The 25830-nt window shown below is 46.6% G+C and overlaps 1 protein-coding gene across 4 annotated transcripts in view; it reads right to left on the bottom strand.

Moving 5' to 3' along the window:
• Nucleotides 1-25830, bottom strand: part of fam184ab (family with sequence similarity 184 member Ab) — a 130262-nt gene that overhangs the window by 53181 nt on the left and 51251 nt on the right. For all 4 annotated transcript variants that reach the window (XM_056294859.1, XM_056294856.1, XM_056294857.1 and 1 more), the window contains exons 11-12: nt 16686-16836; nt 958-1170 (exon numbers count right to left, since the gene is read on the bottom strand). In XM_056294859.1, coding sequence (XP_056150834.1) covers nt 958-1170; nt 16686-16836 — 364 coding nt within the window. The remainder of the gene's footprint in view (nt 1-957; nt 1171-16685; nt 16837-25830) is intronic.

Raw genomic sequence — 25830 nt, 5'->3', positions numbered from 1 at the left:
GCAGCATCAGCAATAATGCAGACATTGTACTGGACCGCTGTGGTGAAGAGGTAGCTGAGCTGGAAGGCAAAGCTCTCAATTTACCAGTCAATCTTCGTTCCAACCCTCACCTCTAGTCATGAGCTTTGGGAAGTGACCAAACGGTGAGATTGTGGATCCAAGCTGCTGAAATAAGTTTCCTCCGTAGGGTGTCTGAGCTCAGCCTTAGAGATAGGGTGAGGAGCTCGGACATCCGGAGGGAGTAGAGCCGCTGCTCCTTCGTGTCAAAAGGAGTCAGTTGCGGTGGTTTGGACATCTGATTAGGATGCTTCCTGGGCACCTTCCTTTGGAGTTTTTCCAAGCACGTCCAACTGGGAGGAAACCCCGGGGTAGACCCAGAACTCGCTGGAGGGACTACATGTCCAATCTGGCCTGGGAACGTCTTGGGAACCCACAGGAGGAGGTGGAGGGCGTTGCTGGGGAGAGGGATGACTGGAGTGCCCTACTTAGCTCGCTGCCACCGTGACCCGACCCCGGAGAAACGGCTGATGATGAGATGAGTATGTCTAAGCCTTTTTTTTTTAAAAATTCTATATTTTTTGAGTGTTTGGATTGATTGTCGGGTTTATGTTGCCTGTTTCTTCTGTTTTACTGTTTTCTGGTCAAGCTCCTGTGTCCAAAGTTCTAATCAAAGTGATAGATAATAATGTTTTTCTACTTCTGTATACTTTTCCTCTCAGATATCCTCATAATGCCCTTGTGTGCGCCCCACACGCCAGTGTTTTTTGTGTACATTTGTGTGTATGTATGCATGTATAGTAAATGCCACCTTTGCATTTTTTTCATCCCTATTGTACCATCAGATGAGGATGTCCAGGTGTTTGTGTGTGTGCTCCTCACATCCAAGCTTCACATTGTGCTGACCACGTTTGTGTGTATATTTATGTGAGTATTTGTTCTAATTCCCTGTTGCACTACCTTCAGGTTGTGCTGCCTGGCGTGCTCCAGGTCCTGCATAGCACAGCAGTGTGCCTCCTGCAGGCGCTGCTGCCTTCTCTGGTGCTCCGTTTGGAGTTCGTCCAGCTGCAGCCGCAGGTGCTCCCTCTCCTGGGTGAACTGGTGCTGCAGCTGCTGCAGGGATGACTGGGACTGGGACAGCTGCATCTCCAGACTCTGCTTCAACAAGGAGATCTGAGGAAGGACAGACAGAGAGCGAGGGTGACAGAGATAGAGAGAGAGAGAGAGAGAGAGAGAGAGAGAGAGAGAGAGAGAGAGAGAGAGAGAGAGAGAGAGAGAGAGAGAGAGAGAGAGGTGAACTTCTGAACTGCTGCTGAGCTGAAACAGACAAGAGGGTGAGGGAGAGAACCGTTGAGTCCAGTGGTTGACTGGTGATGTATGAGCTGGGGGACTGGCCTCGACATCTTGATTTACACACACATACTAAGATATTTATGAAGAGAGACAGATGGGAGACCAAAAGAAAAGGAAAGATGAGGAAAAATAAAGAGAAATCAAGATCTCCATGGAGTATCTCCAGTCAGCAGTATGGTGAGGGGGTGGTGTCTCCAACACTAGAACTACATACTTACACTACACTTAAGAGTGTGCGAAAACCTTTCTTTAAGCCCCCAGGAAATACGCATTTTACTTCTATGATGTACATTTTGTCACCACCGAGTTGCAGCCAAGGTAGCAAACCAGCCCTGCAGGCTTATTAATATTGGCTTGCAGAGCAAGTAAATTTAACCTCACGCGTTAACACAGAATCCCTTTCAGAGGTGCAACTCCTCTTAACACAGTGTCAAAGGAGGTGGCAAGGTGTGCCAAACCAGTGTCACAAGCCAAGCAGGGACAATGGATGAACCGGAGAGTGCAAAAAGCTGGAAGAGAACCCCACATTATTGAGGGAATCTGGAATAAAATTCACTGTTGGAGCGAGAAATACTGTGTTGCGAGTACCCTCAAAACCTGAGCCAACAACGGTTGGCTGGAGGCTTCACATGACCTTTGTACTGTAGTCTGAACAGGCAACCTTTCTTAGACCGATCCTTCTGGGATGCAGCGTTGCTCTTGACCTTCAGAAACACACTTGGCAGCATAACCAAGTAATGAGATCGACGAGGCATTCACAAAACAAACAAACAAAAAGGAATGAAGTCTTTACCTCTTTAAGGGCAAAGAACTGTTTGCATAAAACTGGCTTTGTATGTGAGATTAGAAGGGAGGTACTACTGTTGAGCAGGCACCGGTCACAGAAAATAAGAGATTTAAGATAGCACAGAGGTATCCAGCAAACAGCCGAGGCATAACTGAGACCGGGATGCTACAGTACCCCGGTGAAAATGGATGCCACGGATTCATAACTACTAGTTAAGCGATTAGGGGGTGTGGTCCAGGTTTGGGGTGAGCCACAAAGACATTATCTGAAGCAACCCGAGGGATCAGTCAGCGGCTCTGATTGTGTTTCAAACACACTAGATGAGGTCAACAGCAGGGATGTGTCATCACTAAGATAATAATAATAATACAACATGCACGAGCAGGAATTCATACACAAGAACTACCCTCAAGTGCTTGTATGGTAGTTTAAAATAAAGCCTACCGTTTACTGTTACACTTTATTTTCTGATCTGATGAGCTGCTAAAGGGTTAGCTTTCCCCTTAGCATATGACTGTTGGTAGAAATTGTTCTCTAGACAGTTGAAAGGGGTCAAATATCAGGCCACGCCAGGCAATTTCTAGTTCCCCCTTTTTCTCCCCAATTGTATCCGGTCAATTACTCCATTACCCCACTCTTCTGAGCTGTCCCGGTCACGGCTACACCCCCTCTGCTGATCCGGGGAGGGCTGCAGACTACCACATGCCTCCTCCGATACATGTGGAATCGCCAGCCGCTTCTTTTCAACTGACAGTGAAGAGTTTCACCAGGGGGACGTAGCGCGTAGGAGGACCAGGCTATCCCCCCCCCAACAGGCACCTCGACCGACCAGAGGAGGCGCTAGTGCAGCGACCAGGACGCATACCCACATCCGGCTTCCCACCCATAGACACAGCAAATTGTGTCTGTAGAAATGCCCGACCAAGCCAGAGGTAACACGGGGAATTGGAACTGGTGATCCCTGTGTTGGTAGGCAACGGAACAGACTGCCACGCTACCTGGATGCCCCAGTTTCTAGTTTTAATTACCTCGAGGACTGACTGCCATTAAATCAGAGTTTTCTTCGTATTAGTTTAGATATAGCAACCAGTCCAGTCCAAAAAACAAAAAACAAAACTCGTTCCTGACAAAATATCAAAAACATTCAATAAAATAAAAAATCACATTGGTGGTAAGTAGGAACACCTCATATTTTGTAGCTGGATATTTGATATTTTGTTTGTGTGGACAAGCAACGCTCAGAGGCGTCAAGCCTATCTAGCTTTACAACACCGACACTTGTTCCCAACGCAGCCTAGTGCACCAAACAAAATAAACTCAGATTATGTTGACAACATCAGGGCAACAAAACCGAGAGCAAGAGAATAAGAAACACAAAGAGGCAACAACTAACGTGAGGGGAAATTAACGTAAATACAAAATCGCCATTCTTCTTACAGATGACACCACCGCTCCCAGCTTATTCCTCTGACCCATACACATCTTTAGAGAATTTAACGATACACAATTCAGAAAAAAACACTGTCATCTCAGGTGGAACATTTGTTTAAGGTGTTGAACTTGCTGTTTCGGTGAATATATCATATACAGAAAACTTATCTCAAGTGTGAACATGGTTTTGATAGTGTTAATGGTGCTCATGTCAGTCTATGCGACAGCCATCTGATTGAATTATTTTCCATTGAAATTTGTTTCACACTCTCTCGATCCATTTCTGCTACAACTGTGTGCAAAATGGAACTTTTTTCTAAAGTAAATCTTTACACTGATACTGACCATGTTAGAAGATAACAGCATACTAACCATGTTTAAAGTATGCAGGCAAGCTGGCCTTATACAAGCAAGCTGGAAATGTTAGATGTATAGAAGCAAACCAACCATGTTCGAGAGATACTATAAGCAAACTGGCAGGCCACTTTTTTCCACAACTACCTGGCAAATTCACTCAAGTTTTGATCTTTCTGGCGTCCGGGTGGTGTAGCGGTCTATTTCTTTGTCTACCAACACGAGGATCCTGGTTTGAATCCCTGTGTTGCCTCCAGCTTGGTCGGGCTTCCCTACAGACACAACTGGCCGTGTCTGCGGATGGGAAGCTGTCATGTGGGTATGTGTCCTGGTCGCTGCACTCGTGCCTCCTCTGGTCAGTCGGGGCACCTGTTCGGGGGGAGGGGGAACTGGGAGGAATAGTGTGATCCTCCCGCGCGCTACGTCCCCCTGGTGAAACTCCTCACTGTCAGGTGGAAAGAAGCAGCTGGCGCCTCCACATGTATCGGAGGAGGTATGTGGTAGTCTGCAGCCCTCCCCGGATCGGCAGCGGGGGTGGAGCAGCGACCGGGACAGCTTGAAGAGTGGGGTAATTGGCCGGATACAATTGGGGAAAAAAGCGGGAAAAATCCCCCCCCCCCAAAAAAAAGAAGAAGAAAACAAAAAAAGGGATATTTCTGGAATATTCTGACCGGGACATAAAATTAGACATCACACATAAAATTAAGATAAATTAAAAACCAAAATTTCTTTTAAAAAAAAAAACATTTCAGCCTTAAATTTTGCTTAAATACAATACGAAACAGAGAGATTTTGGAGCGCGATGCCATTTAAACGGCATCTTTCCATCGGGGGAACATCCAAGTGCTTTGGCGCTAGCGCTGAGTAAACTGACGGGACTGGGCACCGACTGGGTAGAGGCGATGGGTCTCGTCACTGCGAGAAGACGGACTGCAAGGCGACGCACAGCATGATGGCCGGTGACCGCGATACAAGTGCTGCGCAGGAACGAACATAAATAAAGCTGTTGGAAGTTTGTGTGAGTGGGTGTATGATGACCACCGGAGAGCTTAGTCACGCTGCATTAATATTACTGAGAACTCATTAGCTACTACCGCCGGTTGCTCCGCCATGCCATGGATCACCTCAGTGTTGAATAATGACTGTGAGCGTGTGCATCTGAGAGGAGCAGGAGTCCTTGCTGGGAGGAAACACAAGACAAACACGGATGCAGTTACTCTTATTGCCTCTCTTCTACCTCTTCTCTACCTCCCTATCTTTTTACCCATTGATTTTTTTTTTTAACTATCCATGTAATTGCAAACCGTCGGACAGCAAACCCTCGCGCTTAGGGAATTTCCCCCGTGCAGTTAAATATTAAAGTAATCTCAAGAAGGGATAACGCCGCTGAAGCTCCTCTAAGTACAGAACCAGACTTAGTGTCGAGGAAACATGCTCTGTACATGTTCTATGTTTGCTTTCAAGGCTGACTTAAATTTTCTAATTAACACGAAGCAACACAATATATAGTTAACAAAAATGTGAATGTATGACTCTCTCAGTGCCACGTCATATTGTACCACTGATGTGGAAACAGATTGTACACCAAAGCAAACCAAGAATCAACTTGTAGTAGCAACGACTTGCAATATGTTCATATAAGAACAGGATGAAAACTGTTCTTCGACCCTTCACTTCCAGTTGAAACTTTTAAACCGCGGTGTTGTGTGCTGTTTCTCTATGCACTTTTCCAAGTCTTCGTCCATCAAGGGTTTTTCTTTTTTTTGTTGCAACGGTTCAATACAGAGCCCTTACTCATACAATATGCACAACATGCAGCTATAATTTACTCAGATAAATGGCTGAGGATCCATAACTGGGTAGGTGTGTGTGTGTGGGGGGGGGGGGACTTGGGACAAACTATTCCCAACTCCAAAAATCAATGCAAGTTATTCAGGTGTTGTGACTCCTAATCAACGACCACTGACAGATGATAATGTGAATTATGGTGCTCGCCCACTGGTGGAGCACTACTATAATCACAGCTTGTGTGTGCGCGGACATGTTTCACAGCTTCAAAGGCAAATCTAAGGCCAAAATCAACAAAAATCACTTACACCAATGGCAAGACTAGAATGATAGGTCCTTTAGTAGGGACAACGCATTGTTTCTGTGACCATCCAAATACGTATTTGAGAACGGCGTGTGTTTGAAGTAGGATGATATAGTAGGGTATATGATGTATGTATATATAGTATGGTGAAGAGTGATACAGTATGGTAAATAAAGCCCTTTGTGACGTGGGTGTGGTAAGGAGCTAAATATATGAACTTGAATTGTCTCAGTATGGATAGCGCTTTAGAACAAGTCATTTACATCCCACCGACAGCTGAGATGGTGTTTCCATACTGTTCACATAAACATAAAACTGGCCAAGAAATCTTCCGGTGTGGGAAATTCACGTTTGCAGCGGCCTCACCCAGTACCATCTATGCAGTGTCTTTGTCCACGTCTGCGTTTAAGTTGTGTCTTCGTTTGATGGCTGGGACAGCTGATGCTGGATCGGCTGGGGGAGGCTGGTCTGCTGCATCCTGTGGGCCCAGGGACCACGGCCCTGCCTGGAGCTGCAACCGAGATGGAAACACCGAGGGCGGTCTGACAGGACGCAGAAGCGGGGCAGACTAAGCTAACTGCAGACCGGCAGTTCCGACAGTAATCCTGGGTGGCATTCGTTCCCTTAGACAATGATTTTTTATTTATTTTTTTTAGTTTGGATATACGTATGTGTTAGTTTGGATATGTGTGTTCTGGAAGTTCTTCTAGTTTTTGGATATGCGTTTTTGTCTTTGTGTTCCACGGTTGTGGGCTGGGGGAGACGATATTCCGTTTCATTGGAAATGGAAATGGAAAAAATGTTGAAGGGAAAGCTTTCTATTTGGAAAAACGGGACAAAAAGGTTGAAAGCTTCTTTCATCTGAGCCAAGAGTGAACAGTAAAGTGAAAGACAGCAGAAGTGCTGCTTACTGTAAGAGGCTAGAGAAAGCTAACAACTCAATAAGTGTTGAGTCGAATTTACACTGAGGGCAAACTTATCTTATCCATCATTAAGCTGATAGTAATATTTCAGCGATGGTCATCTTATAGAGTGTGATGTGAATAAACAACAACAAATGAAGGCGAGCAAGGCATCTGCCATTTTTGAATGCCCTAAGCCCTAAACATCATTCAGGGCAATTACTGGACTGTGAGGACTGCGACTGCGAGTCAAGTCTTAGGACTTGTACCACGTAAGGACTCATCCTAAGAAGTCAGCCTGATATGTAGTACGTTTTCTATCAGGTGAGCCACCGGGGCACCCCCGAGACAAGTCTTTTCAGGGGTGGGGCATCAAACAACAGCAAAAACAACTCGGCCCGCTCGGTTCCTGTGTTTCTGAATGCAGCTATCAGAGCAGTGGGGGTATGTGTGTGAGTCATTTACTCGGTTTCAGTCAATACCCTTCAACAGTCCCCTGCTGTTTATTTACGAGTGATGTCACGCTTCACGGAAGCCGAAATATTATACACAGCACGTTTACACTTCCTGCCTCCCACTTTAGTGACAAATAAGTCAAGATTATTTAAAAAATGTTCAACTTTGATGGCTTGACTCTGGCAGAGTCTCCATACATAAGGGTGTATATGTCATCAGAGCCATTCGGAAAGGCAACCTGCGACAGCCAATCAATTTACCAGGAGACGGGGCTGGGTTGCAGCAGCTGGGTGGTAAAAAGCTGGATGTAAGTGCAACCCTGGGCTGAGCTACGTCGAACAAAACGTTGGACACTTACGTCTGTTGAACCATATAAAATACATCTGGAAGCAGCAGTGTCTAATGTAGGCAATGTGTGTTGATGATGTGTTCCAGTTGTGTGGATGTTGCTTGACAGAGTGCATTGCTAGGTTACACTATACTGCTACTGCTAAGCCACTATTTGCACCAAACACACAACTTGTTTGTTTACTGACATGGGAAATGAAATAAGATAAAGGAAAATGACTTCCGAGCCATATATCCATCCATTATCCGAAATGCTTATCCTGTTGTCTCAGTTGTGGGGATGCCGGAGCCCATCCAAGCAGTCACCAGGCAGCAGGCAGGGAGACACCCTGGACAGGCTGCCATTCCATCACACAGGGCCGACATACATACACACACACACACACACACACACACACACACACACACACACACACACACACACACACACACACACACACACACACACACACATTCGTACCTAGGGGTAATTTAGTGCGCCCGATTGACCTGACCTACATGTGTTTGGACTGTGGGAGGAAACTGGAGCACCCAGAGGAAACCCACGCAGATATGGGGGGGCATGCAAACTCCACAGAGAGGACGACCCGGGATCCCCCCCCAAGGTTGGACTACCCCAGGGCTCGAACCCAGGACCTTCTTGCTGTGAGGCAACCGCACTAACCACTGCGCCACCATGCTGCTACTTCCAAGCCAACCTGTCTAATTGGCAAGTTTTTCAGAAGTAATTTTCAAAAGTATGGCTAGCATAGAATCTTCAGCCTATTAAAAACTGTAATGCATGAGACACTGCACCGGTCCTGAATGAGACATGCACTAACTGAGGTTTGAATGCATCAATTAATTCAAACAGCCCAACCCTACTGAAATGAAAGTGTTCAATTAACTCCCGATCCCCATATATAAACGGAGGATTTGTCTGGTCCCTTGATATCCTCTGCTGTCTGAAGGTGTACTGGTTATGTAATCTCTGAACAAGGTGCACCATGGTCGAGAAATTATATTCTGTTTTATAAAGAGTGTTACCTCAGGGGACTGGTGTGAGAGTTTCACTTTATGTCTAACCATCACTAGGCATTATGACTTACACCCAGTTGTAGTGCTATGCCCATGTGGTTGAAGAGGTGTACTTCTTTTTTGGCGTCCTGACTGACCAGAGGAGGCGCTAGTGCAGTGACCAGGACACATACCCACATTCGGCTTCCCACTAGCAGATACGGCCAATTGTGTCTATGGGGACGCCCACCCAAGCCAGAGCTAACACGGGGATTTGAACCGGCGATACCCGCGTTGGTAGGCAAAAGAATAGACCGTCATGCTACCCGGACGCCAAAGAGGTATAGTTCTAAACTTGCATCATCTATGTTGAACCTAACCCTATGACAAGACAGAAGTGGTCTGAAGGGGTCTGAGGGGCAACTATTTGTATTTGTATCTGTGTTTGTTGAGACAGCAAGATTATCTGTATTTATAAAAAACCAGAAGAGCGCACGACTTTAAATAGAAATGACTGTGACTTATGCAAACTTACAAACTCAGCAGACATTCCTGTTTTTTATTTGTTTGATTTTGAACCATCGACACTGCTGTGAGAATATAAAGACATTACAGTCATTTTTCTACAACTACTTGTTATAAAAAGGAAGTCTGACAACAGACGTGGGTTATAGCTTTAATAAAGTGAGGGTTTATAGCTTTTATAAACCCATCAATGAACATCCCAGCAGACCCAATAAACTACTGAATCCCCTGAATGCAAACTAGGTCAAAACCTAGTATACGGCTGGACTGTGTATGGTCAGTGTTCAAAACTGTGCAAGTTGTGTCAGTTGCAAGAACATTAATTTCTACACATATCTTGGTATATTTGATTTTAATTAGAACTTAATTCAATTGTAATTACAATTATTCTAATTATCTGTTAACGCCCTCTCCTCTTTCATCTGTTTCTATCTGTGGATGTCTCTCATTTTCTAAGACTCACTCTGTATTGGCAGGTGAATTCACAAAGAATGGATTGCAGCGGCCGATAGCACCATGAAATGCCCATCACTTGCAACCGCTATCTGCCCACCCTCAAGGTCCGATTCACAAAAGATATTGTGCGAATGATAATACAGTGCAAACACGGCCATACATTTCTGTAGCTGGGTACAATTCGCCCTTGTTTTGTGTCTGTCTGACTGCAATTATCCATGTGGAGAAGTATAAATGTGGCTTTGTGCCAAGAACACGGAAATAAATGAATCGAAGGAAATGCAGATGGGGCGGCACTGTGGCACAGTGGTTAGCTCGGTCACCTCACAGCAAGAAGGTCCTGGGTTCGAGCCCTGGGGTAGTCCAACCTTGGGGGTCGTCCCAGGTTGTCCTCTGTGTGGAGTTTGCATGTTCTCCCCGTGTCTGCGTGGGTTTCTTCGGGGTGCGCCGGTTTCCTCCCACAGTCCAAAGAACATCCGTACTAAATTGTCCCTAGATGTGAATGTGTGTGTGTGTGTGTGTGTGTGTGTGTCTACCCTGTGATGGACTGGCGGCCTGTCCAGGGTGTCTCCCTGACTGCCACCCAGTGACTGCTGGGATAGGCTCCAGCATCCCTGCGACCCCGGTTGGGATAAGCAGCTTGGATAATGGATGGATGGATGGATGCAGATGGCAAGGAGAAAAGAAATACATAGATGTACAAAAAAAACAACCATGTTGACAAATGGATGGGTACATGACCAGACATCCAGCCAGTGAAGTGTTATGATATACTGCTTGATTAAGACTCATGTATGAGCCTATCTAGGGATGTCTGTCCAGATAAGTCCATAGAGGCCTCTCTGCAATGTGCACTCTCTGTTCCGATGTAATTTAAGGGGCCTCAAATGTTACGGAACATTTAATAGCTTCCACAGGGATGACTTCTACCATACCCTGTAACCACTATGAGAGCTCGGGAGGTTCCCCCTCCCCCCTTTTACTCCCCAGTTGTACTCGGCCAATTACCCCACCCTTCCGAGCCGTCCCGATCTCTGCTCCACTCCCTCTGCCGATCCGGGGAAGGCTGCAGACTACCACATGCCTGCTCCCATACATTAAATGCAGAGTGTAATTTCCCCACAGGGATCAGCAAAGTATATCAAAATCATATGGAGTTACCAGCTGTTTCTTTTCACCTGACAGTGAGGAGTTTCGCCAACGGAACATAGCGAGTGGAAGGATCACACTATTCTCCCCAGTTCCCCCTCCCCCCCGAACAGGTGCCCCGATCGACCAGAGGAGGCAGTAGCACAGTGACCAGGACACATACCCACATCCGGCTTCCCACCCACAGGCAGCCAATTGTGTTGGTAGGGATGCCCGACCAAGCCGGAGGTAACACGGGGATTCGAACCAGCAATCCATGTGTTGGTAAGCAACGGAATAGACCTCTACGCTACCCGGACGCTGAGCTTGGGAGGTTTGTCAGAGACCCACTGAAGTAAGATGCACGGTCTAGCACCAAACCTAAGAACATCAACCAGTTTTAACATATGGGGTCTAAGAGCCAGAGCAGAATGTAATCCAAGAATACAGCAGAGGTTTAAGGTCTAGATTTTTTTTGGGGGGGGGGGTTATCCTCCTTTTCCTCCCCCTATATATATATAAAAATCCAGTGAGTCAAGTAAATTCTTTATTTGCCTCATTGGGCGGCAGGCGAGGAGACAACCTGGACAGGCCACCAGACTCACACACACACACATTCACACCTAGGGACGATTTAACACGGTCTTTTTAGTTTTTTTTTTTTTTTTTTTTACAAAATACAAACATTCGAAGGAATAATGGAAACGTGTAAAAATGAAAAGGAAAGAGAGATAATATCCTGACAAAACACGCCAGTGGCACAGTAAACAGGCACACATTTTCTGCACTGCTACACTGCGTCGCTGCACCGAGTGATAACAGTTTGCTGAACAGTTTGTTGAACAGTTAATTTGGCAAGCCAGCCTTTTTCAAAAGAGATGACTCACCACAAAATAATGGGCTGCAGTGTGATACACGCAACCGCCTCAGTCCCAAATGTGAAGTCCAGAGATTTCCACCTGACTGACCTGGTAAACGGACCCTGGGTGAAGAAACAGGGAAACCAGTGCAGAGTTATCCATTAGAGATAATATCCGACTCCGGTGGCTGGGCTGGGGTAATCCTATCCTTGTAAAGTTTTTCAGCAGCCTCTGGTGCATAGAATAGGTGCCTCTTGTCATTGAACGTGATCTGCAGCCGAGCGGGGAATAGGCCGCATATGACATCAGCAGCCCGAAGTTTCTGCTTGACACTGGTGAATGCTGCCCTCTGTTTGGCGACGTCCACCGTAAAGTCCAGGAAGATGCACATCGGTTGGCTGCGGAAGCTCAGAGGGGCCTTTTCCCTCGCAAGCCAGAGGATTCGCTGTTCAGCCTGAAAGTGATGGACCTTAATCATCACTGCATGTTGGACTGTAGAGTACCAATGGAAGAGCGAGTCTCATTCCAAAAGGATTCGATGAGCCTGACCACGGAGGAGAGTGAAGGTTCCTAGTCTTCATCAACGGGCATCGCCAATTTGAGGCCATGGATTCGTCTCATTGGTGTTCCGTGCTGGGCAGCTTCTATCTGCGCATTCCTGACGCGAATCATCCTGCCCTGTCATTTCCAAGTCCTTCCTGATAAAACCTGGGATAACTGAGGGAATGAATAAGTAGTTTGCTATTTCAACAAAATATTTCAGGAGCTGGTCGGGATGCATCTACTCCCTATCCATGCTCCACAGTGCCCCCAGTATAGCAAGAATTGTTTGACCTGGCAACCAGCACCTGCAAATGATTTTGGTCTCGGTTAAATCAAAAAGCGATAACTCTCCTTCGAAATATCCGCTCATGAGCACGCCCGGCATGACGATCCCTTCGCCTGGCGACAATCACTGCCGCAATGGTAACTGGACTGTCTGGGAGTGATACCCCTCCCTTATGAGTGCACTTCAGTTACCACCAACTCTCTGAAGATGCTAATTATTTTCTCTCTTACTGCATGGCACTGGTGTTTTGCAGTGAGTCTCATTTGCATAGAAAGGGGCCAATGTTGCGCCAAATGTATTCTATATTAGGGGTGGCACGGTGGCGCAGTGGTTAGCGCGGTCGCCTCACAGCAAGAAGATCCTGGGTTTGAACCCCGGGGTAGTCCAATCTTGGGAGTCGTCCCGGGTCGTCCTCTGTATGGAGTTTGCATGTTCCCCCCGTGTCTGAGTGCGTTTCCTCCAGGTGCTCCGGTTTCCTCCCACAGTCCAAAGACATGCAGGTCAGGTGAATCGGCCGTATTAAACTGTCCCTAGGTGTGAATGTGTGTGGGCCCTGTGATGGACTGTCAGCCTGTCCAGGGTGTCTCCCCGCCTGCTGCCCAATGACTGCTGTGATAGGCTCCAGCATCCCCACGACCCTGAGAGCAGGATAAGTGGTTTGGATAATGGATGGATGGATATTATCTGACTTAAATACGTGCAGATAGCACCGAAGCACTGAGATGCTATTTGCTTGGCAGCGCAGTTAGGGGTGCATTTCACCCTTTGCGGGTGCTTTGCAAATGACACGATTTCTTTTTGTCTTATTTGTGCAGGTTTAGTGGCTGCAAAAGCCATGCGACCCTATTGTGGATTCACCAGTGAATGTTTTGTCAGAGTGATTGTTACTTGGGGGGCTTTAATAGCGCGCTCTCCGTGTAACGTCAGTGACGTTGTTGGTCACCTGATCCAGCGGCCCAATCGTGTCCAACATGATCAATCAGTCAGTCAGTCCGTCAGTCAGACAGTCAGTCAGCGATATTCGTGTTTGTAGGCCTGGCCCGCTGGTCCGGTCCAGCCAAAAATTCAGTCCAACTCGATTCAAGTGGCACCATAGGAAACAACCATAACCTATCCAAATAAAATTTATATATTTAAAATGAACACTTGAATTCACTGTGAGCGATAACTGTAGCGTTAGCTTTGGCAGAACTGTACTGAGCCAGGATCACGGATTTGTCTCCCATTAACTGCACTGAAGTCCAGATGACAAACAGGAGCTGCTTGTGCAGAGTGAAGAACAGAATGGATGACTGTGAAAGTGAAACCTGCCCATATTCTGCATGAGGGGTGAGTTATAATGTGGAGATGCACTTAAAGCTCCACATTATAGCCCTTTTATGGTGAAATATTAACTTCTAATTGTTATTAATGTTGTAATCATGCTGATACGTTCAGCTTGAGACCCTTTGCCAACCACTGCCTATTCTAATCTCCGGTGTACTGGTAAATACACTGGTGGGAACTGTTAGTGTTGCACGGGAAGTGATGCGTTCTACGAAAAATTCTATTACCTTTAGTAAACGTCAGAGGCCTGGTGAGCACTAATGCAAATTTGTCTGGTAGTTTAAAATGTCACGTCATTTGTTAATGTAGTTTATATATAACACAAACTATTTACACGTTCATTTGTCTGATGCTGTTCGAAGTGTGACTGCCGTGTAAGACTGCAGTTACAAATTCTGATCAGGGTGCCGCCATTGTGGCAGGTTATCACATGGGCATGCAGGAGTTATGGTCCACAGTCCATCAATAGCGAAGGCATTAAAAAATTTTATTTTATTATATTCTGCTAATTTAGATAATAACATTTAAAACAACTCAGAAATTCAAAACTCTAGAAACTGCAGCTCCACTAAAACCCCATCATTACTATATCGTCCAGTGTGATCTCTCGATCCAGACCTGCTGCCATGAGTGCGTTGCCAAGAGTGCACTAAGTGGCAAAAAAAAAAAGAAATCGGTGAAGGCCAGCCATTAAGTGTACAGTGGCCATTTTTCACAATCTGTTAAGTGCAGTCTGTGACTGCACTTAACAGATTGTGAAAAATGGCTGATTGACAGTGGAAAATTCAAACTGTCGGTGGCTCTTTTCCGAGTTACTCTCAAAGAGGCAACAATCCAGCACAAAGCATAACAAAAGACAAAAAAGGTTTCTCCCTTTTTTCTTTTTTTTTCTATTTAAAGATTTTCACTCCCCCTCACTCAGGGCTTCAACGCCTAAACACTTCACATCCACAACAGCAAGAGATCCCTGGTTAAGAATTTAGCAACAAAAATAAGAGATTTCCCTGAGGGTGTCTGGGTGGTGTGGCGGTCTATTCCATTACCTACCAACACTGGGATCGGTGGTTGGGAAGCCAGATGTGGATGTGTGTCCTGGTCGCTGCACTAGCGCCTCCTCTGGTCGGTCGGGGCACCTGTTCAGGAGGGGGGGACTGGGGGGAATAGTGTGATCCTCCCACACGCTATGTTGCCCTAGCGAAACTCCTCACTGTCAGGTGAAAAGAAGTGGCTGCCGACTCCACATGTATCGGAGGAGGCATGTGGTCGTCTGCAGCCCTCCCCGGATCGGAAGAGGGGGTGGCGCAGCGACCGGGACGGCTCGGAAGAATGGAGTAATTAGGCCGCATAAAATTGGGGAGAAAAAGAGATTTCACTGCAACAGTAACTGATGGCATTTTGAAAGATTATTAAATCAAAGTAGTTTTGATTCAAAGAGAGCGAGGTCGTCACATAATGGCCGAGGGTCCACATGGCAAAAGACAAGGCACCCAAGTTGATCAAACATGAGCAAACACGAGCAGATGGATTAAGTGAGAACAACACCAATTATGCTTAAGGTGCTTATGTGACTATGTAGTGTGCCAAACAATGAACAAAGGCAGCAATATTACGCATGTTGCCAGAGACTGGACAATGACTGATCTGTGCTACACCGCTATCCAAGGAGCAAACCACCCTCTGTGAGGTTGCCCATTCCAAACCATTCCAGCGCCATTAATCACAGACAAGGGCCACAGACTGAATATCTCCAAGTCTGCTGTCAGTGTTGTGGAAAGGTGGATCATCGGAGGTCTACAGAGGAGTTGAGTAGCCGCATTGGCTCTACAGACTGCAGTGTTTTTGGCAGATGGGACCAGCGAGGGGAAGAACATTAAGACACTATGATGATGTGCATCAGGTTCTTTGTGGCGTTTTGTGTGTGTGTGTGTGTGTGTGTGTGTGTGTGTGTGTGTGTGTGTGTGTGCATCCATATGAACCCCCCAGCAACATGTCTGAAGCTGCTGTAAAATTCAAAAAAGCTGTCCCTTCAAGCTGGATAAATATGGAGAGCCATTTCATCCAAAACCCCACCCAAACTGCACACCACCTATCCAGTTACCAGACACCCAGCACCCAAACCACCCATCTGGGTAGCGCGCACTGTCGACTGGATGGCGCGCGATGGCGCTCTGCGCTGTCGACTGGGTCACGACCAGGTCACGCCGACTGGGTCATGCGCGATGTCCACTGAGTGGCAGCGCAGGATGACTGGATCGGTGGTGTCTGGTAACTGGATAGGTGGTGTGCAGTTTGGGTGGTGGGTGTCTGGTACCTGGATAGGTGGTGTGCAGTTTGGGTGGTGGGTGTCTGGTACCTGGGTAGGTGGTGTGCAGTTTGGGTGGTGGGTGTCTGGTAACCGGACAGATGGTGTGCAGTTTGGGTGGGGTTTTGAATGAAATGGCTCTCCGTAGATAAAAAAAGCCCAGGGAGGTTGTCAGTTATGAGCTGGCTTGGTCAGTCAGAGAAATAGATTGGACTGCAGCCACAGCTCTTTTCCCATTATGGGCCTTGGAGGGGGCAGTCGAACAGATAGAGCCACACACCAAACAACTCCTGTACAGGATTTTATTATCTACTGTGACGTTTCCAGCACAAGGCTGTTTCTCATAGGATACCAATCTAGCTGTTCAACTCCGTTGGATTTTTTTTTAAAAATTCAGCACCCATCCTCTTGGGACTGGGACGTGTGTATCTTCTTTTTTATCATTTCTCTTCGGATAGGGCAAACAGTAGCACACGGCTAGCACACGTGTACACACACACACACCCATACACCCACACACACTCACATGGACCATGGTCTTACCTGCTCCAGGAGGTCCTCCACTTTCCTCTGCCAGCTCTCCCTGGCATTGCCCAGTTCCTGTTCCTTGCTTTGTGCCAGCTGGGCCAATGCTGCTGCCTTCTCCTCCTCATGCTCCTCTCTCAGCTCCTCACGCAGTTTCTTACACTCCTGCCTGCAGGTAGACACACACACACACACACACACACAATGATTTTGCACACACTGTATAAAGATAATTAATATTGCTCCTTTGCCTACTTGGTAGTCCAAGATCCTTTTCTAGATTTTACAATTAACTCCTCGTCTTTCTACTTAGCAGTGCATTATGTTTCTTGTGTCTTTCGGTTGAGCATTTCACAGAATCTTCAGCTGGGATGACTGCGACTCACAGGGACCCTTAAAGGCGTCAGAGTGTTTATAAGATGTCGTGCCGTCGGTGCCATTATCTAGACTCTTACCTCCCGAACGCCAAACGTTTTGTTTAAATTGTCAGCAGAATCTGAAAAATGCTGCTGCAGGTGTACGAGTGCAGGTGCATAATGCGCCGTCTCCTCACGCCCGCTGTTGTGTCCTGCAGGAATACCTGCTAACATCAACACCACTTAGCACTTCGTGGGTCCCTGCATCTTTTATAGGACACAGCACTTTGGTCAGCGTTGGTCGTTTTTTAAATGTGCTTTATGACTAAACTGACGACACGAGCTTTTGTCTTTATGGGGTTATTAAACTCTAGTGACTCTAGCGATTTAAAAAACACAATTCTAGGTTTACTTTGGTAGAGCTTTTGTTACCATCACAGGCTTTTTTTGTGGTTCTGTTACCAGAAAGACTGCATGAGGTATGCACAGAGTGCGTGTTCTGCATTGTGTGTGCACTTTGCTGAACAGGCCTCTGGACCACGGCCGAGTCAGAGAGGAGAGCCGAGGGGACGTTTGAAGTGAAAAGCAACACAAGCGGGCGTCCGGGTAGCGTGGGCGGTCTGTTCCGTTGCCTACCAACACGGGCATTGCCGGTTCGAGTCCCCATGTTACCTCCGGCTTGGTCGGGCATCCCTACAAACACAGTTGGCTGTGTCTGCAGGTGGGAAGCCGGATGTGGGTGTGTCCTAGTCGCTGCACTAGTGCCTCCTCTGGTCGGTTGGGGCGCTTGTTCGGGGGGGAGGGGGAACTGTGGCCTTCATCAGAGCGCCAGACCTTACAGAAATGTGGGATGTTGTGTGCACAGTTACAATTAAAACTGTGCCTGTCTCTTAAAGGTGTGTTTCCAAGAATTGCGTCTTTCTTTTCCGTTTTATTTTGGCCGCATTCCTGAAGCATCTGAAAACAAAAATAGAAAAAATACCTCTCCTCTAATTAATTTTTACACACGTCCCTGTCTGTACTCTGTCGTGTCAGTTTCCTCTCTTTTCTTTAATTTTCCTCATATTTTTCCTTTTCTCCACTTTCCCCTCACTTCTTCAAAATATTCTGATTCTGATTTTCCTCTTACTTGACCCTCGCTCATCGCGGACATTGATGCTGCTGCTTGTGCTGCCCCCCCCTTTTCTCTCCCTAATTGTACTTGGCCAATCACCCCGCTCTCTGAGACACCCGGTCGCTGCTCCACCCTCTCTGCCGATCCAGGGAGGGCTGCAGACTACCACAAGCCTCCTCCGATACATGTGGAGTCACCAGCAGCTTCTTTTCACCTGACAGTGAGGAGCTTCACTGGGGGGGTGTAGCGCGTGGGAGGATCACGTTATTACCCCCATCCCCCCCCCCCCAAACAGGCACCCTGACCGACCAGAGGAGGCGTTAGAGCAGCAACCAGGATATATACTCACATCTGGCTTCCCACCCACAGACACAACCAACTGTGTCTGTACGACTCCTGACCAAGCCGGAGGTAACATGGGGATTCGAACCGGCGATCGTGTTGGTATGCAACAGAATAACGGAATAGACTGCTACGCTACCCTGACGCCTTGGATGGAAAGTTAACTGGCTATGCAGATCACAAGGAGTAACTGTACTGATTTTACTAGGCGGGACTGACACACGCACACACCTCCAAATCACTGGTCACAGTTAGAAGTCCTGCCAACACAACCGGGGGGTGGGGGGGGGGCACCAACCAGCTGCAGTTCGCACACATACACTAGTGGTAGGGTGTTCATTTTATACCAAAATTCAAATAATTTGAATGATGTAATTTGAATGATGCCCCCCTCCCCCATACACACACACACACACTTCTGATGCTGGTGGAAGAGATGTCGGGGGCTTCTGAGATCATTCTGATGCACAGAAAACCCCTAAACTAAAGCTTATCAAACTCCTAAACTAAAGATTATCAAACCCCTAAACTAAAGCTTATCAAACCCCCAAACTAAAGCTTATCAAACTTCTAAACTAAAGCTTATCAAACTCCTAAACTAAAGCTTATCAAACTCCTAAAGTTTATCAAACTCCTAAACTAAAGCTTATCAAACTCCTAAACTAAAGCTTATTAAACCCCTAAACTAAAGCTTATCAAACCCCCAAACTAAAGCTTATCAAACCCCCAAACTAAAGATTGTCAAACTCCTAAACTAATGCTTATCAAACCCCCAAACTAAAGCTTATCAAACTCCTAAACTAAAGCTTATCAAACCCCCAAAATAAAGCTTATCAAACCCCCCAAACTAAAGCTTATCAAATTCCTAAACTAAAGCTTATCAAACCCCCAAACTAAAGCTTATCAAATTCCTAAACTAAAGCTTATCAAACTCCTAAACTAAAGCTTATCAAACCCCCAAACTAAAGCTTATCAAACCCCCAAACTAAAGCTTATCAAACCCCCAAACTAAAGCTTATCAAACTCCTAAACTAAAGCTTATCAAACCCCCAAACTAAGGCTTATCAAACCCCCAAACTAAAGCTTATTGGGCGTGTTACTTTTGCTTTTAAGTATAAAAGCAATAGTTGGGTTACCATTCATGAAAAGCAAATTGAAGAGTGAGGGAAGTAATGGACGACGACTTGGGGAAGAACCTGCAGTACGTACTGCGTTACTGAGTGCACCATACCGGCTTAATGGGTGCAGTAAATGATGTTCTTACTCTATTATGATCTCCACCCGCTGTCTACTACATGCCAGCCACCCTCTAACGTGGCTGCTAACAGTTTACTGCATGATGAAGGTCTGTGTGTGTGTGTCTATGGGTGTGTTAGAGAGAGAGAGAGAGAGAGAGAGAGAGAGAGAGAGAGAGAGAGAGAGAGAGGAGAGAGAGAGAGAGAGGGAGAGAGGGAATGAGAGAGAGAGAGAGAGAGAGAGAGAGAGAGAGAGAGAGAGAGAGAGAGAGAGAGAGAGAGAGAGAGAGAGAGAGAGAGAGAGAGAGAGAGAGAGAGAGGGAGAGAGGGAATGAGAGAGAGAGAGAGAGAGAGAGAGAGAGAGAGAGAGAGAGAGAGAGAGAGAGAGAGAGAGAGAGAGAGAGAGAGGGAGAGAGAGAGAGAGAGAGAGAGAGAGGGAGAGAGGGAATGAGAGAGAGAGAGAGGGAGAGATGTGTAAGCTCTTTGTAACGGTAGTGTGGGAGGTGAACTGGTAGCTGTAAAGTAACCGGGAATAAAGGACTTTAGTCACTCTGAGTCAGAAAGCACCAGGCAGAAGGCTTGCAAGCACATGAGCGTTCACGCAGAGAAACAAACGCAGTGTCCCCCCCCCCACACACACACACACATAGAGACAGACAATGGTACACAGACAAGGAAACACACACAGATGCACAAAACACTGTGACACCAGACCGCCCCATTAATCCAGCAGCTTGTCTGCCAATGACCCTCATTTAGATCAAGTGAAAACATACGTAACAAATCTTGGGATAGATAAATTTATAGATAGATAGATAGACACACACACACACACACACACACACACACACACACAACATGTGCCACAAGGAAAAGCACACACAATCACACACCGTCTTCAAAGGGCCTCGATCTCTCTAATAAGCCTGTAAACCTCTGCAGCAGCGGGTGGGCTGAATGACTGATGAGTGGGAGACAGGGACAGAGGTAGAGAGATGAAAAGAATGGCAGAGCAAGGAAAGGAGAGAGAAGGAGAAGGAGAGAGAGAGAGCGAGAGAGAGAGAGAGAGAGAGAGAGTGGGTGAGGAATTAGGAAGGTTTGTAGATAAAACATGGGCTTTCTGTGATGGGCTGAGGAGCATTTCCCTTATATTTTACATCATATATCATTGGGGCGACAGTGGCTCAGGAGGTGGAGCAGGTCGTCTGGTAATTGGAGGGTCGCCGGTTCGATCCTCGGCTCCTCTTCCTTGCAAAAATGTCGAGGTGTCCTTGAGCAAGACACCTAACCCCTGTAACTGTTCCTGATTAGCTGGTCATTACCTTGCATGGCTGATACCGCCGTCAGTGTGTGTGTGTGTCAGGGTGAATGTGAGGCATTAATTGATGGTAAAGTGCTTGTACTGGCTGTTGCAGCTAGAAAAGCACTATATGCAACCCATTTACCACTATAAAGCAAACAGACCTTGACTTGATATGATGCAGTTCAGCATGGATTCGGTGTAATTTAGTCACTGTAAATCAAGTTTTGGTTTTACAGGCTTTGGAAAAAAAACAGTCCTACTTGTAATCATCTTCAAGCCAAGTCACTTAATCTCAATAGACTCGAGCCCAAAACATAATGTTGTCTGCAAAATTACTGAAATGCTAAAAAATCTGATAAAAGAACCAGATCTGGGCAGGCATCTGGTCCTGCGGATAGTCTAACTACCCGGCACTCACGGCGGTATGGAGAGGTACGCCACAAGGCCGGATTACAGAGGTCAGCAGGCGACTCTGATTTAGATTTGTTTTGGTCTTTGTGTTTTGAGGTTTAATGTGTAAATTTAAACCTCAACATTTGGTACCTATGGTAACGGAAATTTGCGACCACGGATGAGAGAAGTCAGTCAGCGCTTCAGCAGCGGTAACACAAAAACAACATCTGCCAACAGCAAAAACAGGATATAATAAGCAGCTGTCATAAAGCAAAGATGGTTTTCGAACACATGAGATTGAATGATTTTTTTCTCCCCAATTGTATCCGGCCAATTACCCCACTCTTCCGAGCCGTCCCGGTCGCTGCTCCACCCCCTCTGCCGACCCAGGGAGGGCTGCAGACTACCACACGCCCCCTCCAATACATGTGGAGTCGCCAGCTGCTTCTTTTCACCTGACAGTGAGGAGTTTCGCTGGGGGGGGGGGGTGTAAGGTAGCGCGTAGGAGGCTCACACTATTCCCCCCTGTTCCCCCCCGAACAGATGCCCCGACCGACCAAAGAGGCGCTACTGCAGCATCCAGGACACATAACCCCATCTGGCTTCCCACCCACAGACAAGGCCAGAGATTTAACAGTTCTACAGGAAGGCAACACAGCTGTTATTATGTATGATAGCCAGGTGAAGTTATAGCCAGGTGAAGTTAGCCTACTAGTCACGCTACTCACTCAATTATAGTTGCATTAGAAAGACCTACAACTCAATTTCCAATATATTACCCTCTGTCACTGCGATACCCCTCTGGTAATTTAAAATTTAATTTTTCTCTAATGGAGTTGATAAGGAACAAAAATTAAGGAAAAAAAACAAGTTTACTTGCACCCTGCTCGTTTGAGTTGATCCACCGTGCATGAATGTTTGTTGACCGACATAATCACAACTGCAACCGCAGCGTAAGACTGAGTCCCACCACGGTACTGCTACAGTGGCAAGTTATCACGTGAACTTTTAAGCTCAATACGCTGTGCAAAATGTCACTTCTTCACATTAGGGATACAGAGATGCGTACAAAACCATATTTTGCTTGTTATCACAATATTGTAATGTAAAGACTTTACTAAACACTATGTGACGCTTCATGGCAAACTAGTCTGTTATTTCATTTATTGAACAAAAAACACAGTGAGATTTCAAAGTCGTAACCAGTGATAACTGGCCTGCACCGCATTGTGTGTAGAGTGCTATCTGCTTTTTTCTCTGTTTAGACTTTATGTGATAAGTTCAAAGAAAATGCAAGGTCTGCTGCCACTGTGCTTAAATACAGAACTGCATGGTTAATATTCAGCAAAATTATCGTTCGAATGTTCGATACTGTCTGAGCAAAATGCAAAATATGTCCAACCTTTGGACAGGATGCAGACACACTGAAAAGTCAGTGACCCTGATATTTGCTGACATCAATTCTGAGAGGCTGAGAGTTGCCTCATTAGTCTGTCCATCTTTCCCACTTTCAGCATGTCATGAACAAAAAAACCCTACATGAGCAGCCATATCTGCTAACCTACATATGAGCATGCCTACATAGCTACACTCCTTTGAGCATATACACTCACTGGCCACTTTATTAGGTACACCTTGCTAGTACCGGGTTGGACCCCCTTTTGCCTTCAGAACTGCCTTAATCCTTCGTGGCATAGATTCAACAAGGTACTGGAAACATTCCTCAGAGAGTTTGGTCCATATTGACATGATAGCATCACGCAGTTGCTGCAGATTTGTCGGCTGCACATCCATGATGCGAATCTCCCGGTCCACCACATCCCAAAGGTGCTCTATTGAATTGAGATCTGGTGACTGTGGAGGCCATTTGAGTACAGTGAACTCATTGTCATGTTCAAGAAACCAGTCTGAGATGATTCCAGCTTTATGACATGGTGCGTTATCCTGCTGGAAGTAGCCATCAGAAGATGGGAACACTGTGGTCATAAAGAAATGGACATGGTCAGCAACAATACTCAGGTAGGCTGTGGCATTGACACGATGCTCAATTGGTACTAAGGGGCCCAAAGTGTGCCAAGAAAATATCCCCCACACCATTACACCACCACCACCAGCCTGAACCGTTGATACAAGGCAGGATGGATCCATGCTTTCATGTTGTTGACGCCAAATTCTGACCCTACCATCCGAATGTCACAGCAGAAATCGAGACTCATCAGACCAGGCAACGTTTTTCCAATCTTCTATTGTCCAATTTTGGTGAGCCTGTGCGAATTGTAGCCTCAGTTTCCTGTTCTTAGCTGACAGGAGTGGCACCCGGTGTGGTCTTCTGCTGCTGTAGCCCATCTGCCTCAAGGTTTGACGTGTTGTGCGTTCAGAGATGCTCTTCTGCATACCTCGGTTGTAATGAGTGGTTATTTGAGTTACTGTTGCCTTTCTATCAGCTCGAACCAGTCTGGCCATTCTCCTCTGACCTCTGGCATCAACAAGGCATTTTCGCCCACAGAACTGCCGCTCACTGGATATTTTCTCTTTTTCGGACCATTCTCTGTAAACCCTAGAGATGGTTGTGCGTGAAAATCCCAGTAGATCAGCAGTTTCTGAAATACTCAGACCAGCCCGTCTGGCACCAACAACCATGCCACGTTCAAAGTCACTTAAATCACCTTTCTTCCCCATTCTGATGCTCGGTTTGAACTGCAGCAGATCGTCTTGACCATGTCTACATGCCTAAATGCATTGAGTTGCTGCCATGTGATTGGCTGATTAGAAATTTGCGTTAACGAGCAGTTGGACAGGTGTGCCTAATAAAGTGGCCGGTGAGTGTATGTGACATATGGCCCATATTGCGATGTGTGGAGGTGTGGGAAGATGGCGGCGCGAACTCACGTTTGCGGTGGCCTCACCCAGTAGCGACTATGCAGAGTCCCTGTCCACATCTAAGTTTGTGTCATTGTGTGGAGTGCATGGGAGGTGTGTCTGGCTGGGAGAGCTGGCGTTGGATCGGCTGAGGGAGCCTGGTCTGCTGCGTCCTGTGGGCCCAAGGACCACGGCTCTGCCTGGAGCCGTGCCCGAAGAGGAAACACCGAGGGCGGTCTGACTGGATGCGAAAGTGGGGCAGGCTAAGCTAAATGCTAGCCCATGCAGACCGGCGGTTCTGACAGTCATCCTGGCTGGCGTTCGTTCTCTGGACAGAGGAATTTGTTGGACTGTGCTGCACTGAGTGGACTATGTTGTGAACTGTTTGTGTGTTTTTGCTTTGTTCTCTCTGTTTTTGCATGCTTTTGGTGGTGTCGTTTTAGGGAAATTTTGGATGTGTGTATTGTCTTTGTGTTACACTGCTGGGGGCTGGGAGAAACGAAATTTCATTTCTTTGTTTATGCAAGTACATGTAAAAAATGACAATAAATTGTTCCTGATTCCTGATATCCATCTCTCTGTGCAAATACGAAATGAGGATCACTGGGGACTTCTTGCTTTTTAACCCCCTCAAACTAAATCAAACGAAGAACAAAGCCACTTTGTTTTGCTACGTGCTTAATACCCAATCCCCACAGGAAGTCCCCAATGACGAGGGGGAAGAAATTGGTTGAGATCAAGTCAAAGAGTCGAGGAGGTCAAAGAGTCAAAGCTGACGTTGGTTTAGTATAATAATAATACAAGGGAGCACAGCAAAGATGCCATTATTTCTGCCTCTCTCTCCTGACCTGACAGCTTACAGGGGGTTGACACAACCTCTACAAGGTCTGCCAACAGACTGCTGCCAGGATTTGTGTTTTATGGCCAGGTGCCCAGTGATCTACAGAGATGGAGGGGGACGTTTTTGATGGAAAAAGCACCAAGCATCGTCCTTCCTAAACTCGCGCCAGAAAGCTGTTATCCCCGGTCCCTGCGTGTCTTAAGGAGACAGGGGAGCTTAGACTGACCCCATTCCCCTTTGCTAGCAGTTAGTGCTTGGTGGTGGACCACCTCCAGCCTAAACACCACAACATCCCTGGGACAACCCAACCCCACGCAAGCCAAAGCACCACTCATCTATCATTTGCAAGAGGTTCTGCAAGAATACCATCTGTGTGCTCAAGTCTGGGTCTCCTGCCCTTGCTGGGTTCAGTCCATCTCACCAACTCCTCCCCTAATAATAACAAAAAAGGGGGAAATGAGTTGGAGGAAACACTTAAGCAGAGACTGTTCACCCAGTTTACAGTTTGAGCAAATTAAATACAGAGTAGGTGCAGCAGTACCTCAGGAGGTAGAGCGCGTCAAATGGTAACTGGAGGGTTGCCGGTTCGATCCTCGGCTCCTCCTGGAAAAAATGTCGAGGCGTCCTTGAGCAAGACAACCCCTAACTGTTCCCGATGAGCTGGTTCTTACCTCGCATGGCTGATGCCGCCGTCGGTGTGAGAGTGTGCGCGTACATGGG

The sequence above is a fragment of the Lampris incognitus genome, chromosome 15 (genome assembly GCF_029633865.1).
Source record: "Lampris incognitus isolate fLamInc1 chromosome 15, fLamInc1.hap2, whole genome shotgun sequence".
NCBI lineage: Eukaryota > Metazoa > Chordata > Actinopteri > Lampriformes > Lampridae > Lampris > Lampris incognitus.
The sequence above is the reverse complement of the archived record's forward strand: the minus strand, read 5'-3'. Positions and strand labels throughout refer to the sequence as shown.